We start from the raw sequence: 18227 nt of genomic DNA, 5'->3' as shown, positions 1-18227 counted from the left end.
TAGATATTTAGGTTGTCATCAGTCAAGCAAAACTATCAAGGAGGTTCCCAAATTAATTGTATTTCGTGACAACAAGCCCAATTACAGAGTCATAAAAACTTATCTTCAGTGACAAGGAGAACAGTGAGTCCTGTGGCAGATGGTCTGGCGCCGACAACGGCACTGATCTCAAAAATCATGCGCTCAGCTTGAGATTATATGAAGAGACAGAAGACATGAAGACAACTTGAAAACTCTCCAAAACGCTTGAAGTGATCTGCCTGCCAAGAACCTTGAAAAACTGAAGTACAGAGTGAGCGCGGTCTTAAAAGCAAAAGCTGGAAACGTCCTGACAGATTATTCATCATCCTTACTTTACTGTATGTTGATACTGTGATATAGTTTTACCTCTCAAACCTGTGTGCCATCTACACCCACCACCCATTTTATAAGGTTAGCACAAATATCTAATCAGCCAATCACATGGCAGCAACTGTATTTAGGTATGTAAACATGGTTAAGATGACCTCCTGAATGGAGGGGGGGATTTAAGTGACTTTAAATGTGGCGTGGTTGTTGGCTTCAGACAGGCTGGTCTGAGTATTTCAGAAACTGTTGATCTACACACACCCATTCTACGGTTTACAGAGAATGGTCTGAAAAAGAGAAAATTATCCAGTCTGGATGAAAATGACTTCTTGAGGGAGCAAAAGGGATTGAAAGGCAGCAGAAACTCAAATAACCACCCACTGCAACCACAGTATACAGAAGAGCATCTCTGAACTCAAAACACAGATGAGGCGATTGGCTACAGCAGCAGAAGACCACAGTGGAATGGATCCATCCCACCTTGTATCAATGGTTCAGGCTGGCGGTGTTGGTGCCCTAGTACCAACTGAGACTACCCGAGTATTGTTGCTGACCATGTTCATCCCTTTATAAATCTCCTAATAATACAGGATTAATGCACCATGTCAGAAAGTTTAAACGAGCTCTGACTGGTTTCTTGAACATAACTATGAGTTCACTGTCCTCAAATAGCCTCGCCGGTCACCAGATTGCAATCTAACAGAGCACCTCTGGGATGTGGTGGAACAGGAGATTTGCATCATGGATGTTCAGCTGACAAATCTGCAGCAACTGTGTGATGTTATCATATCAATATGGACTAAAATGTCTGAGTAATGATTCCAGGAGCTTGTTGAATCTGTGCCACAAAGAGTTGAAGCCATTCTGAAGGCAAAAGGGGTCCAAACCCAGAACCAGCAAACGTACCTCACAAAGTGTCCAGCGAGTGTATGTTTTGTCTGCCGCTCCAGTACAATAAATCTGAAGAGTTTCTTTAAGGTATTCGAAACACTTAAAATTGAAATCAATATTTATTTATTTTAACCAGAAGCAGCGAGCTGATTGAGCCCAGTTGGGAATTATCCTGAAAAAGATTTTCACAAAAAAAACTTAAATTTGAAGGAGTTATTTGATAGTTTTAGCCCTCTAAACAGAGGCTCCTCTAACATCTACTGTGCTGCAGTGACAGTAGAGATTTCCTACCTCATTTACATCTGATATGAACATGCAGTCTGTATCTGGATAACTTATCAGCCGGGCCACATGTGGAGGTGGTGCTGTGATCTCATTTCAACCAGGTGTAAAAGTAATCTGTACAGTGAAAACACATTTAAAAACAAGAGAGAGCGGGAAAAAAGCAAAACAGAAAACCAATCTCAAAAGGTGAAAGGTCACCTGACTCCACCTCATCTTGCCAACTAAAACAAGGCTGACTGAGACCACAGGAAGAAGCAGCAACTATCAGAGATGTAAGGGGGGAAGAAAAAGCTGTGTTGTTTCCACTTACCTGAAACTCACCGTGTGTGGTCAGTCAGTCACACCTACATAATTTGCAGCTTGATATCAGAACAAATTGTGGGAAGGAAGTAGATAAGGAGAAACATTTTAATACCAGGTGGAAATGCAAAGACTCGTGGATTAGATAGCATTCTCCAGATAATCGTATCCAAATCTGGACTGCATTTTAAAATGAGGCTGGCTGATCTGAAATCCTGGATAAGGATAAGACGAGAGGCATTAATTAATTTTAAATGAATTTTCTTCTTTGACACGTTGATATTGTCACCGACCAATCCTAGTTAGTGCATATCTTAAAGCCAATGCCTTTGTTCTGATTGTGTTACTAGGCTTCAAGTGCAATGGTTTCCACTGAAGGCAAATCTTTTTAAAAAATAAGAGCAGGTGACTGAGATAAGGAAGGCTGTATAGTTCCCCACTGCTTCTGGGCTCCATGGCTTCAGCAAACCTTACACTAACAGGAGTAAACAGTCCTATTTGTTTGACACTATTTTCAGATGTGCATTGATACAGGGTTTATTCCTTAGAGCAGAGGTATCGAACATAAAGCCCGGGGGCCAGAATCAGCCCGGAAAACTCTTGTAACCTGGACGGCTTTGGAAAATCTGAAGGAGTGCACAGATTTTGAACTTTTAACTCTATTTTCACAAATTTTCCTTCTCTTAAAAATATCCCTTCGTTCATATAACACCAAATTAATTAAGTAATAGATAAACAATTAAAAGACAAAAAGTTCCTGTTTTTCCACTATCTACTATATAAATTTATGCTTTTCATGGTAAGTTCACAGAAAAAAGTACATTTTCTTTTCTTTTCTTTACAGGACAGTCTGGCTGATGAACTACCAGAATTTACACATTTATCGTGTTGTTTCACTAAAAGTGAAACACAGTAGCTTGTATGTGGCCCACAACGTAAAATTAGTTTGAAATTCCTGATTTGGAGGCTGGATTTCTGTGGCACCGAAACCAAAAAAAATGGCAGTGATAGTGTGTTTCACTGATGTGTTTTTGGACATCACGGGTACTTGAGTGTAGAAGAACATTATATGTGCGACAGTGGCGCACACACTACATAATCAGATCAATTCATTGGTGGTTTTGGTCTTTTTATGGCAAACGTTGACAACGAGAACAGTATAAAGCTCACCAGCCTGGATCCTTAGGTGCACAGCCATGTGTTGAGTGTTAATGAAAGGTAGCAGGAAATATTTGAGGCATGCTGCTTGATTTCAGTGTTGCTGTCTTCAAAGCAACGCTGTTAGATGGCGCGACATCCCGCCCCCTCCTCCTTCGCTTCTCAAGTCTCCAGCAGAAGAAAGGCCGGGGTTAGGAAGGCCCTCTCCTGGGACTGAAGGCATCCACACCATAACACACTCATGTTCCGCTATTTATCAGTTGCTGTATTCATCTTTTCTGTTTTCCTATTCACACCACTATCAGGTTGGATGTGACACCACCCCCACAGAAGGTCAGGATAACACCCCGCACCACCGCCACCACCACACACATACAAGCACACTATAGAGTTATCCTCCTTGAAAGAGATCAAAGATGCTATTGATTGGTAAAGAAGACAAAGGGTAGCTGAGGTGGTTAAAGTAGGCCAGTTAGCATGCCGATGCCTCTGCGTCTGTTCTAATGGGGCGCTGACGTTCAAGATAAATTCCACTGGTGAATGTTTAACATCCCATTAATGGGTAGAAGAGACCATAGAAATGTCTCTACAGCCCTCAACAGCTTTCTCAGGTATAAATCACTTTACAGCATGTTTTTGGTGCAAGTTTTGTGTCACGTGTCTTTGCGCAGGCCTTTAGGTGAATAATAAATTGAACCCACGTCCACACTAATCTCCTCGTTGCCAAATGAAGTGCAACTTTTAAAAATGTCTGGAAAAGCAATTCATATTGCCTCTGTTTGAAGTCGTCTGGCACATGCTGGGTGACGATGAATTGTCCCCCAAAGAGTTAATTGATGGAGAGGAGAAAACCTTCAGGGAGGGAAAAGTTCAGTTTTCTACCTCCCCGTCCTGTTTGAAGGAGATGTGAGTTGGCAGTGCAGGAGAGGCTTGAAGATTAATGTTGCAAAAGGGGGCTCTGACAGCCTTTCCGCTGGTTGTGGTTCTCTTGGGTGGCCCGATTGGTCTTGGATGTCACTTTTGCTACTTAATCTTGTGTATGTGAACCAGGCTGATTCAGAGGGCTGGGGGTTGGAGGGTGGGGCTGTCCGCTGGGCAGCAACAGAAGAGAAAACAAGAGCGTCACTCTCCTAATTTTGAGCAGATTACTTTTGGATTTTGCGCAAGTGAATGCAACAGAAATAAAATTCAGATTTGTTGTTGACATGTTATTACTGTTTTATAAAGCTTTAATCAGCTGATCAAATCACCTTCAAGATTCTATAAAATTAAATCAAATGGATTTAATTGGTTTGTGGTGTTTAAATATGACATTCTGTACACTAAAGATGGCAGTCCAATAATTAAATAATGCAATAATACCATGCTGTTGAAACAGATATATATAAGGCCAGGCTGTAAATTATTACAGTGTTTTTAAAATGACTTGTTAAGTGAAAAAAAAAAAGCCACCTCCGAGTTCCGTACAGTTCTATTATTATTGGATTACTACTGCTGATGCACATTAATGTGAACAGTAATTATTTTACCTACTTTAACAAGTATTTTACAAAAGTGAATCATTTTATGCTCATCAATATTCATTTCTTTTCCCCGCATCAGGATAAATTTGTAAAAAATTATGAACCGGCTGTTAAAACCATTATTTAAATGTATGATGCAGCCATTAAAGAGAGAGAGAGAGTCAAATTTGAGTATTTCAGTTAGGTTGATGGGTAGACTGGATCTGCTGCAGGGATTGTGACTGGTTATTACATTGTAAGCTCTGTTTAATAAAAACAAAACACTAAACACGACTAATCGGGCACAGAAACAGTCTTTTACAGTAAGCTTCCTGTTTAATTGCAGAAATTTCTAAATAGAAACACAGACAATTTTATATACTTATAGTGAGTTTGCCTCACTAAAATAATTACTTTTTTTTTTTTTAATAGAAGCAGAAAATGCCAACCAAAACATACATCTATCTGCTGTTGCACTTTAGTTGGAACATTACAAATTTGGGTTGTTGTCGGTCTAATGGCTTAGTCACATTAGAGTAAAAATAGGACATCAACTTTGTTACAGTTTGGAAAAAACAATCGGTAAACTTGCCACATCACAAACTATTGCCAGTAGTATCTGGTCGTCCAGAGGTTGAGTGTATAACGCCATCAACCTCTGGACGACCATTTTTGATCGTAAGGAAAACCAGGACGCCTGACTCCAAACTGACTGTAATCACTGTCAGACGGGTTGGTAAAGGTTCGCAAATAACTGCTGTTTAATAATCAGTCTCATAAATGCAGACAGATTGGCAACACGTTGCAATCAGTCTGCGTCACTCTACGCTGATGAGCGCAACTTGTCTTCGATGCCTCTCTTTGCAGTAGGGGAAGTGACTCAACTGGTTGCCTTCTGATTTAAATCCTATGTAAAATGTTGCTCAGCACTTGTATCATTTTGCAGGTAAATTGCCTGCAAAATGTATCAACCTGCAACACCTACGTCACAAATTTTAAATCTGTGAGGTTCTGGCTGGACAGCTCATGTGACTCTGTGTTAGTAGACAGCAACATACCTGTGAGTTGCTGCTGATTTACCACTGTTGATTGCCGTAATATCACAAACAGATTGCATGAAATTGCCAGCCTGACCCCATTAAATCCCAAACTGATGCTGACTGATAGCAGACCTGCTCCACCTTATTGCCATTTTTTCCCCATCTTGAAGCCCCAAAGTTGCTTTTAAGATGGCAACTTACTGGCCGAACACTTCTGCAGGCAGTCACACACCTGGTCCCCATCTTCGAAGCAACCATTTCAAAGACAACAAGATTGCAAGTTCATCGGACACAGTCACAATAATTTTGGGGCAGTGGTATGGTCCCCAGTCTAATGTGACTGAATGCACAAATAAGCACTGTGATAGCCCCACTTTAAGCTCTGAGACTGATTTGTTACAAAGAATCCCTTTTAGATGTTTAGATGAGTTCACAGACCTTCCAAAAATATCTGTGCTTTTAATCGGGGGAGTAAAATCACTTGTTTATTAGCAGTAAAGCAATTAGAAAACAAAATCTCCATAACTGACCCAATTAGCTGTCAGACAACCTTTTTAATTCAAACAATCCCAGGAAATACAATTTAACTAAAACTTAATCTGCGTAGGATCAGATCATCTAACAGTGATTGTTCTGATCAAAAAAAAAAAGAGGAAAAAATAAGTTATTTTACAGCTTGAAAAGAAGGAGAACTATAAACGTGTTATGACTACACAGATGTTAAACACTGAAGGGCCATCTGGTAGGTAAAGAGAGCAGTTTTTCTTTCTTCTTCTGAGGTCTTCGAATTGGCTTATCCTATTAGAGGATGTTTAGGCTCAGTTCTCAGAAAAACAGTAAACAGAGAGGGGATACTGCAATGTGACACCAAAGCAACAGACTGGAGGCATTTAATAATTCTCAAATTGACCAAAAAACATTTAAAAACTGACAACAAAGCGAAGACTGTTCATTACTAAAGATATGAATTTAAGCCTGGGATTTGTTTAGTCCTGTGCTTTCATTAAATGTTAAATAAACGCAGAAACTGAACTTTTCTCGAGGTTTCATGAGTCTTTATTTGGGAACAAACTTAGTGAAAAAAAAGAGGCTGTAGCTAGGTAAGTATACAGATATGTGTTAACTGCACACATGCACAGAACTCTGACAGCTGACCAATCAGTCAGCGAGCTCCTTCCAGCTAATATCTCTAAGCCAGGCTACACTGGTCTCTTACTTGACCTTACTGACATTTAACCCTAATCCTCAACACCTTAAATGCTATTTCAGGCCTCAGCTCTAATCTTATTCCCACCATGTAACTTTGTATCTACAGCTTGTTACTCTAGCAAAGCTGAATCATCTCAGCACTTTCTCCAGTTTCTATTGTTCCCTCGGATTTTATCAGTGACCGACTTTGCAGTTTCCTGCATGAGTCAGGGTGCGTTTCGTCATTGCATTAACGGCAACGTGAAATTTGCCCGAAACCAAATATGGCTCCGGCAGTGATCAAACTGCTCCATGCCAAAAGTTTGGCAAAACACAGGTGTTCCCTCTCTACGCAGCAACTATGTTTACTAGATTGTCCCTGTGAAAGACTCAGTTTTTCTCCTTTTTCGCTTTCGCGTGAAAGGTTTGTGTTTTGAGAGCTGCAAGCTGCCCACATAGTGTCGTCACTGGAGCTGCTTTCCCCGTAAACTGTTTGGATTCAATGAGCTAATCCACCTACAGCGCTTGGCTCTGGGCCACGCAGCACACCAAACACACCATAATGTCTAAAAGGCTCAAATTTATAGGCAACTGTTAAATATTTACTACATATTAGCGACTGATTAATCACCTGTTGCCTGCACACTCACTGCATCGGCTTGTTAGGCCAAGGCTCGTAAAAACTACAATCCAACAAGGCGAATGGAGTAAATGTCACATTGTTGTGTTAGGTAAAATAACTCCACTGGGTGGTAAATCTATTATTTAATTTCACCTGTCTCAGAAAACAACTTCGCCCTGATCCATCCTTCCTGATGTTCATGATATGTGTTGAAAGTAATTTAAAGCTGGCATCTGCACTACATGAAAGCCACATTACCTTCTGAGAGTGCAGCCAAACCACAGCTGTACTCTGCACATGTTCATCTGGTCTCCTGCAGAGAGAGGCAGTGCATGTCAGAGCCCTTTCTTTTTGTTATTCCTTGTTCTTCTCCACCTCTGATAGTAAATTCTCTACAAGGTCCACCAAAAAGGACAGTCGGAGCGTCATGTCTGTCAGTCTTCAAAGAGTTATGACAAGGGAGAGTCACTAGTAAAAAGCAGAAACTCTGATAGCCATCAGTGGGACGAGGACTCTAGTAAATGGAGCGCTGAGTCTAGACCACTTGAGACGAGCATGTTAAGGTCATACTCATAAAAGTACCCTAGACACTTCACTCCTTACAGGCCTGGAGGGGAAGAGACGGAGGGGGGAATCACCTGCACAGATGAGTCAGGAGATGCTGAACTGCAAGCTGCTACTGGGTCCCCGTTACAGAGAGAGCAATAGCTCGCATGTGCAACGCATTATGAATGACGCTCACAGCAGCCTACACTGGCTGCGTGTGTGGCAGGTATGTAGGAAGGGAAGGGCAGTGGACTGAAATGTGACAAAGGTGTCATCACATAAAGAAAACGGGGGGGGAAAAAGGCAAATGAATTTATAACTTCCAGTCCACTGAAGAACTAAACAGATCCTTCAGTGGCCACCACTAATTGACCTTTAGAAGGAATGCAACACCTTCTCCTTGACTGACATTTGCTTTTAGCAGCTCCTGCGGGATGGGGCAGTGGGCTGGTGGAAGGCGATAGTGAGGGAGGGGTGAAGGGAGATCCGCCATGCCCCCTGTCCCTCAGACAACAAAGAAAGTGAGTGATGTTTGTCTGAAAACCAAGAGCCGCAATCCCTCGTTTTGATGTGTGGGCCACCTGGGATGCGGGTCTCCGTCAGCACTCGGGCCGAGGAGAGAGGAAGAGAAACAGGACTCACACAGATCTCGTCCTCAGGACAAACAATCTCAGTGACAAGCCGGCCGCAATCCCACGGAAGTCACCCAACAGATGAGGCATTCAAACACGCAGAAAAAACAAGGGACGCTTAGATGGCTACAAAGGGGCCAGAGCAGCACAGCATGGTTTCCTCCAAAGTTTGAGGATTAAAGTTTGATCCCTGCAAGAAACAAATTAATCTCATCTAAAACTCACAAATGGTAAAAAATAAAATAAAAAATAACATCATGAAGGTAGTCCTAACAAATATTTTCTTAAGCACTTTCTTAAGTTTAACTTTGAAGGATTTTACACAAACTTCAGCACTCCTGAGGTAAATATTGTGCTACTTTGTTTCCTTTACAAAACCTCAAATTTGGTTTCAAAATGCCCAATGCATGCATAATACAAAACAGGGGTTTTTCTCCTGCCTAACAAACTTTGGATAGTTGGTGGAGATCATTTTGTATTGAGGTACACACCCAAATTTACCTCAATATTCCTGAAAAAGTGTAAAAGTAAGACGGTAAGCAGTATTTTGTCAGTACTCTAACACAGGACCATAAAGGAACAAATTTAAACAAAGACTACAGTTTTGCACATTTATCGTCTGGTGTGAAACTGAATTCACTCACACTGACCTGAGCTTTAGTTTTTAGGATTTATAGGTCTTGAGACTTGGGAAGCTGCACTAACACGCTCCTGCAGTGGACAATTTTTTTTTTTTTTTTGCATTTCCACATTGCAGAAAAACAAAAAATAAAGAGATAATGAGGAAGTCTGACTGCCAGTCATCCTAAACTAATGTGAATAAAGACTTCCTTGTTCCAATAGGATTAACTGGAAAGAAATGACTGTGGCAGCTGTCTGGTTTGGTTCCCAAGGGCCTCAATTTCCACTTGATTAACTGACATGATCAAATTACATGTAGACATTTAGACTAATTTAATATTCTCTAATGTTCATGTTTTTCTTGTGTGTGTGTGTGTGTGTGTGTGTGTGTGTGTGTGTGTGTGTGTGTGTGTGTGTGTGTGTTTTTAAAATATAAGACTGTCAAATTAAAGTTTAAAGTAAAAAAGCAAACACTCTGATGACTCATAAGGCATAACGATCCCGGCATGTCGCTGCAAAGCGTGAGTGCACTCACTCATTGCTTGGCAGGGGTGTAACTCGTTAAGCTTCTATCAGGTTTGAGCTGTTCATTAGTCTTATGGCTCGACCACAAACCCTTCAGGATCAACGTGCACGATAGGAGGGATTTCTCTACAGTCACATTTCAGCGTCTAGTGGAGGGAAGCTCTGAGAAATCTAGAAACACAGAAATCTGGCTGACTAAAAATGAGTGAATTACTAAGAAATTGCTGAATTTTTCATTAAAAGCAATTCTGGTTAAGACTCCCATATTCTCTAACAAGAGACTATTTTTTTTTTTGGTATTGTCTTTTAACCTAAAAGCAATTTCAAAGAGAAAGGCTTAATTAATATGCATTATTCATCAAACGAGCCACCTATTTTGACGTATGTGGAAACTCTAAACAACATGATTTTGAAATTTGCACCATAACTGTGGTTCATCTGCAACCGCTTTTCCATTAATCATCAGGTTAAGTTTAAACATATGAGATTGATTTGTTTAGGGTGAAGGTGTCTATCGCTTTTGGTGCCGTGACACCAGTGGAAATGTCACGGTGCTGCAAATTTCTGGACTCGCCTCAATCATATCACAGATCTGGAAACCATTATTTAGTCCAGGGTACATTTCGTCACCAGCTTACATCATTTCGATGCGTTTCCGTCATTTGTGTTTGTTGTTCAAAGGGGTGTGAGAGTGTTGAAGGCAAGAGAGTGCTGAAACAAAGAGGGAACACCCCGAATAGACCCAAAGGTCCCGCTTGATTACAGACTGGTATCTTTCTCAGATTAAACGTGAGCGAAAGTGATTTCTACGCTCGGTGGAGAGCTTTTTTCTTTCCCCCTCACTACGAGGGGCCGAGAATGGTAAGCGGCCCGCACAGAGCATCGGCTGTGGGAGGCAGAGTCGGGGTACAGGGCCCAGATGGATGTCAGGGCAACATCTGTTCCACCTCCTGGCTGGATCTTATCAGGAGAAACGCTGCCACACACGCTGGATGGGAGAAGCCGGAGAGAAAGAGGCATTCTTTTCAGAGTTTAAAAAAACATGCCAGCTTTTGTTTGTCCTGTAAACGAAAGTTAGGTTCCCGGTCGGGTCACACATTTGCATTTCACAAAGCTCACAGGGTTCATTTTGTGGTGTGTGATAGCATTTGTTTATACTTGTGCTGTATGACATTAATTTCTATCTTTATACATTAAGTAGTAGTTGCCAAAATATGAACATAATCCAATTAATATTCTTATAAAATTATATTTTGTAAGAATATTCAGTACCTAAAGTGTTTAAATTATAACCAATTTAACCAGTTGGCAAAAATGCTGCAGCTGTTGAATGCTGACATGTTAAATGAATGCTGTCATTTAACATGTGAGCTGCACGTGTACTTTTGTTGATATCTATTGTTTCTGACACCCATTTCAGGACTTCTGAGCACAGTGTGCTTATTCTACTCTTTGCTTTTATGCAACAGAAGTAACATGAAATACAAACAGCATATATTCCATAATGTTGTTGTTTTTTCAAACAAGCTCTTTGACCTGTTTTTAATTAAAGTGGGAGAGAAAGTGTGAGAGAAAACACACCCAGGCAGCTTTGTCGTCACTTCACATCACAGTTTTGCTAAAAAAGATGAAATGCTGCAAACATGACATTGTTTTATAAACCCACATAGCTTCTGCTTCCAACAATATGAAATATCATGGAGCACCTTAAATGTTCAAATGAACACCGGCCGTGTTTGAACAGCACCTGATGGAAGATTTCCTGTTAACTGAAGTGTGTGTGTGTGTGTGTGTATATACACACAACAAACTGTAACTAAGTTGTAAATGTGAGAAGAAAAAAAAAAAAGCCCAGATAATGACGTGAATGCAGCACTCTTGATGTCAGAAAATCAAAACCAAAAAGACAAATGATAAACTATCATGAAGGCTGCAGCCTCGCATGGCGGATAATTGCTCGTGATTGGCAGCTTTGAACTGTGTTGCATAAGTTCAGCGTGCTTCTGTGCAGCGTCAGCCGCAGTCGTTCTCTAGAGGGCAATTTTCCTTGTTTTATCCTTTTGTTACAAATCACACCTTCACTTTATATTGCTGCCAACAATTAGGCTTGCCATAGATTTGTAGATCTCTTTGCATCTTCCTCCCTTCCTGTCTACCATTAATCAAGATTCATTTTAGTAAATTATAAATTATGCCTGCAGAGACTTGAATGTACTGTCTCCATCACAGTAAACATCCAGTTTCGGTTATTGTTGCTAGGTAATGTACTGTGAACGAAAATCGACTAGAAAAGTCTTGACAGACGACGATAGTTTAACTTTGAAGCTTCGTACTGAGGGTCTGCTGCCAACAAGGACGAGACACTCCCCGAGCCAGACACCAGGCATTAAATGAGCAGAGCAGGTGAAGGTTTAGCGAGGAGAAGACCGTCTGCGTCTTCTTCAGGGGAATTAAATCACCTTTACAGACATGGAGACGAGTGGGGAGAAGTGGAAGCGTGAGAGGTCCCTCGCCTCTCTTCTTTCTCCCGGGAGGGCTGCTCCTCTGAGGTCCTGGCCTCTTCCCTTCCCCTGGGCACTCGGCATGCCCACGCTGAGGGAGGGCTACTTTGGTGTGACCAAAGGGAAGCAGAGCGATCAAGAGTGAGACAGAGAGATGGAAAAAATCTGAGCAAAGAAAAGAAAAAAGAAAGAAAGAAAAAAGATAAGAAGAGGGAGAAAAAAGGACTTAAAATAGAAAGTGAGAGCGACAGGAAGAAAAAAGGGGGAGCGAGACGAGCGCAGCAGCCCATGGTTTGTCTCAGGGCTGCAGGAGCTTCCAGAGCTGGTGTGCAGCAGACTGAAGAGAAGCACGTCTGCCCCAGAGGCAGAGACTGGAAAACAGGATCAAAGAGTCGCCAGGGCAACCTGCATGACACACATTGTATTAAAGCCACACGGTTAATTTGAAAGAGAACGAAGAAGGGCAAAAGGAGAAGAAAGGGGGAGGCAGAGGTAGCACAGAGTAGAGTATATTTATCAGGCACTCCTGTCTCACTCTGTTAACTTTCCACTCAGAACTTTCTTCAGCTGCTCCACTTTGACTCTCTCTTACTCTCTCTCTCTTTTTTTAAAACCTCTGGCTCAAACTCCTCTGTGTCATCTGCATTTTCCTGATTATCTTCCAGCAGCTCAGGTTTCCACGGGTCATGCTAAATCACAAACCAGAGGTACTGTGAAGAAAACATGCAAACTTTCAATTCTTTAAATATTTTGTGCTAAAACATGAAATGCAAATAATCCATTATTCAAATATTTTCCCATTCATACCCATTTTGACCAAATTTAAGCACAAAAACCCTTTAGCTCCACAGCTCGGCAATTATTCTGCGAATAACTGCATTACGCCCCTCGATAGCATTCAGAGGAAGTAAGAGGACAAATGTATCAGATATTTTACTTCCACAGTTTAAGAAGCAAAAGTGATCAAAATGCCAACAAGAACTGTGACGGTAATTTTCCTTTTAAAACGTAAATTGCCTTTTTTGAGACAAATGCAAGATGAGATAATAACAACAACAATGTAAATACTGCATTTTTAAAGGTTTGGGTAATGAAATGACATGAAAAGGCCAACAGATCCCTAGTCAACAGATTTATTTTGCTTTCAAGCGAACAAATGTATCATTCTCACATCAGGTACAAAAAGTGGTTAAATCTCTACAAACCTGACAAAAATACTAATCAAAATAACAACAAACAATACAGAGTACGCAGGAAGGAGGAGGGGTGAACATTATTCATAAGCACATCTTCGGGACAACCACACACCTGTGGCACAATGAACATGACTCATTTTAAGAGGTGTGGAGTCCACCTGAGGGCAGCCGCACTGAACTGGCTCATCTAGGCCAAAGAAGCCCCATTGAGCAGTAATGGAGACAGGGAGCAGAGCAGGAGTGGAGGGGTAGTGTTGGTTTGGATGAAGTGGGGCAGAGGTACGTGATAAACAGCAGACGGGGAGGGGTCTTCAGACAGTTGGAAGGCATTAGTGTGTCGGACAGCGACTTGTCAGATGCAGCTGTTGCTGTGGCTGATTGATAGTTTGTATTTCACCCAGATGGGAGTCTGCAGTCACAAGCCAATGCTGAAAGGGATTATATCAAATTCAAAAGAAAAAAAAAACATACTGTAAAAAAACAAAAACATCATCAAAAGTGACAATTTTAGTGTTAAGCAACCAAGTCCATTACATTTCTCTACTTGTGGAGAAATCCAGCCTGGTCAATCATTGTTTTTTGTTTCTTTTTTTCTTCTTTGATTTGAAAAAATTCCTAAGTGTGACTCGTGTGTGTATGACATATAAAAAAAATCTGAATGCAGCTCTGAGAGGTTAAGATACAGAGCTAGAAAATATATCCTAAGTTGCACATTTACAAAAGCATTCAAACTCATTTCCACTTTCTCTGAAAGAATAATGTCTCCATAAACTCACCTAACACTAGTCACATGATTAGTAGTACTTGTGTATGGCTGCACAGGAGGGTACACAGCAATATACTTGTCTGCATGTACATAAGATACTCCATGAGATACTCAGACTACACTATTCAGATTAGATATTCAGACACGGTGTGACACACCGATATGTAACTACCGTTCATAACACAAGGCTTTGGACTATGCACTCCAATCACATGATGGCATTCGCTGTTACCGAGTCAAAAGGAGAAGCACACTTGACAGCCATACAGTACTTCTCAGTGGAAGGAACTTCAACCATGCCCACCCAAACATCCTGTAAAGTAATTAGTGGAGATGTTAAACATATCTACAGACAACCTGGGCTCCACTGTGTGTGTGTGTGTGTGTGTGTGTGTCTGTCTTAGTGCTCAATAATGACCAAAGGAATGCCATACCTTCCAAATGCCATTGATTTAATCACAATGGCACAAACAGCAGTAAACAAGATTTCTGTTGTCGGCAAAGTTCAGTGATTTCTTTTGACAAACTGCTTTACGCTGGGTGGGTTTAACAGTCGCGCTCCTCTGTCAGGCTGTAGTAGTTGACTGTCGCTTGTGCACGCTCTTCCAATTTGAAAAATGAGACCGCAGTGAAGGGAGGATAACATACAATACACATCTCACAGAGAGAAACCAACAACTGCTGTATTTTCTTGTGTGTGTGTGTGTGTGTGCGCGCGCATGTGTGCGCATGTACATGGGCACCAGCAGGATGTGTTGGTGTTTAACCGCTAATGTCTCCTAGCATTAGCAGCTTTAGCATCATATCCTTGCCGGCTCTGTGTCTTTGTCCTCCAACAGGCTAATGAACTGACCGAAGCTCTCCTTCACCGCCTCCATGCTGTCAGTGGTGCTGCCCTCCAGGATCCAGCGCTTTCCTCGGGCCAGCGGTTCCAGCTCAAAGTACTTCTTGATCTGCAGCCAAACACACGATGCAATCAGCTAAAATAATCATTTGAAAAAAGTAAAATCTTATATTTAGCGTCTAACAACAGCTCCTGTTTTCAATACGAATAAAAAAATATGAATCAACATTTTAATTTCCCCCCAGAACATCTTTGATCAAATTCAAAGTATAAAAAGTTCAAATAAAGCAAAAACACACAATCGTCAAACTACAGCTTGTAAAGGCATGTAAGCTGGCACATTTTCATCTCATATCCTCACCACACTAGGTCAGTTCACACATTACCTCACCCTCAAACATGTGGCAGAAAGTAACTGTATAACGTTGTGCTTTAGTAACACATAAGACTGAAGACATAGTACGTTTTTTAGACCGGTATCCAGTAATTGCTGCTGTTCAACCCCCCCCCACACACCTAAATGAAACACAACAACCTCTTCATCTGACGAATAAAAGGGTTGGCACTGCTCTTTGTAACAGTTATTATAAAGTTCATATGCTGGCTTTTGGCTGCTCTTGACAGTGGGGGTGCTGTGAGGTTCAGGGGAGAACCAGAACCAGCTGTTACGTAAAAACAAATCTCAGCAGAGAGAAACAATGTCTTAGACCTCCACTGAAGGTACTGCAGGTTGTTAGGGTTTCTGACATTTTCAAGCTGAGAGATATGGAAACAATTTTTTTGCCCGATGTGAACCCAGTTCAGCCATCTCCTCCTGTTTGCCTTATAGCCAGTGAAGAATGCACAAAACCAAATGTGTACTGTCAGCAGCTCTGGGAGAAAAATGCAAAGCTTCAAATGTAACAGATGCAATAAAAACACAATTTCCCACCTTATTAACTAATTTAGTCAGTTTCATGCTCAGTTTGACAATGGTGTATAGGCTTGCAGAAATGTACACAATGTGTAACAGACGCTGGGTTGAAATATATGAATATAGGCATCTCTATTTCACACTCATCTTTATTAGAATATTAAGCTACAAGCTAAACTACTGCGTTTTTTCGAATGCAATATTCACATTGAGTATTGACTGGCTGGAAAGAGGACAGCACAAAGCTATGCTCTGAAGCTATTTAAAACATTACATTAGCTATTATCAATTTAATTGATTTCTTTAGTGCTCATTTCTACACATTTCTGCAAATATCAAACCGAGATTAATGACTGCAGACAACCTCAGTGTTCTGAATTATACAAGAAAACATGTGCAGCAAATAAACACCACAAAGTCCACAAGGATCGTCACACAGTCAAATTACTTTTCAACTTCAAGTGAAATTGCTTTTGTCTAGACCGTGCTGGGCTGTCTAGCTGTGCCATGGTGTGTGGCATGAAGAGGACGGAGAGGAGGAGGAGGGGGTGCGCACTCTTTGTGTCTGCTCAAACCCAGCCAGCCATGCCAGCGAGTGGGAGAGTGAGTGCCGTCTCTGCCCCCCTGAGCCGAGTCTCTGTCCGGGTGTAATGTGAGTTTAATGACAGATTAAGTCACCTCAGCCGCGTTTGGCTCAGAGGCCTGGCTAGAAAGCCGAGTGGACCCAAACAGTGTTAACAAATCTGTCTGGGTAACTTGAGCTGCCCTAGCCCAGGCTCTAGCCCCAGACCTAGACTGTAGACGATGTGGCTGGCTGCCTGTCTGGCTGGCTTACTTGTCAGCCTGTAGCCAAGGCCCTCTTCTGGAAGACTTTGGCCCCTGCACTGGCAGACAGTCAAAAGTCCAGAAGTGACCTCTGTGCAAGTGCAGACAGGCTCAAGCTTCTCTCACTTCCCCTCACGGGCCAATAGAACACACCCAGGGGCATCTCATAGTGTGGCAAATACCTTCTTTAGCACTGTGCGACAGATGAGCGGCCTTACCAACGACGGCAGATGACTTCTAAAGTTTTCAGTGCAGCTTTACACTTATGTGCGCATGATAAAACCACTAATCTGAGATCTCAAACAATCCCCTTTTTACTTAATAGCCAACTGATATGAACACCTTCTTGCGAGCTACATTTCATCGACACTGCATATCAAATCCAGAGACTTTAATCACACAATTCAGCCATTATATGCTGCTAAAAACACTGCCTCAGTATTACATTACTGAAAGAATCAGCAATGTAATGCAATCAGCAGTGTGGCCCAAACCAGTTTCTCTGAGATTAAATCCTCCTAAGCACACTTATGCTTGCTTAAGGAATTGCGTGAGGCAGTGGTATGGGTAAGCCACACAAGACGTGGATTGCCAGATGGCTCCAAGGATGACCACTGGGTCATCCAGTCTAGCTTCTTCTAGGTCATACAGACCGGAGCGTCTTGCCTTGTGCATGTTAGAAAGCAGCTTATACATGCATGAGGGTGTCAAAAATTCTTTAATCGCTTGTGTCTGTGTCAGCAGAGTTCCTGCTGCTCGAGCCTAGTCATGCTAGCCAACAGTCTGCGCTCTCAGGAGGACAGACATGAAACCCAGGAAAGGTGAACTCTTTGGTAACAGCCCTGAATAGTTAGTAACTTCTGAGACTATGAAAAGTCTAAAGACTGGGAATGTGTAAGGAATCTAACATACCCAAGGGGCAGAAGACAGACATAAAATAATGTTAAAGCATGATTTCTTTTTGGAATATGAGCCTCGACTTAAGTAAATGAATTATAGATCTATTTTTTAGGTTGTATAATTTGTGACCCAGTGTCCGCAGGGAGTGGCTGTATAATATAGTCAGCTAAGCTTAAGCTCCAAACCTGGCAAGCCTACTTTGGGCTATTTAAGATACCCAATGGGCATATATGGCACGTGCATCCAGCTGCTCCCCGACCTGTGCCAGATTACTGCATGTATGGTCACTCTTGGCATCATGCCATGGCAAGAGGATCTCCTGGCAGAATAAAAGAGCTTTAATGAGCTCTGCTCTGGCCTCTTGACCAACTAAACAAACCGTGGAGCCACCTAAAGGGGCAGGGCAGCTATGGAGATACCTGATATTGCTGTCTGATACTACATGTGAAGAAAAAAAAACCCCTAACAAATTTATATCCTCTCCTCTACAGTTGTCTTCACCTTCTAAAAAGGCATAAAGTAGAGCAGGTGGCAGTGGGCTCAGATGTCTATATTTTAAATTATAAAGCAGAGAAAAAACAAAAACAACAAAAACTGTCAGAAGTTTTTTCTCAGTATGCTCAT

At 41.6% G+C, this 18227-nt stretch overlaps 1 protein-coding gene across 3 annotated transcripts in view; it reads right to left on the bottom strand.

The window, feature by feature from the left end:
- Positions 1 to 13278: 13278 nt before the first annotated feature.
- Positions 13279 to 18227, bottom strand: part of LOC102214895 (ADP-ribosylation factor-like protein 15) — a 97757-nt gene continuing 92808 nt past the window's right edge. For 2 of the 3 annotated variants that reach the window (XM_005738180.2, XM_005738178.2), the window contains exon 5: positions 13279 to 15074. In XM_005738180.2, coding sequence (XP_005738237.1) covers positions 14922 to 15074 — 153 coding nt within the window. In that variant the 3' untranslated portion in view covers positions 13279 to 14921. The remainder of the gene's footprint in view (positions 15075 to 18227) is intronic. The other variant, XM_005738179.2, reaches the window with a different exon arrangement.

Source organism: Pundamilia nyererei, unplaced genomic scaffold (assembly GCF_000239375.1).
Source record: "Pundamilia nyererei isolate P.nyererei 1_Seehausen unplaced genomic scaffold, PunNye1.0 scaffold00082, whole genome shotgun sequence".
Classification (NCBI taxonomy): domain Eukaryota; kingdom Metazoa; phylum Chordata; class Actinopteri; order Cichliformes; family Cichlidae; genus Pundamilia; species Pundamilia nyererei.
Note: the sequence above shows the minus strand (reverse complement) of the source record. Positions and strands in the feature narration are given on the sequence as shown.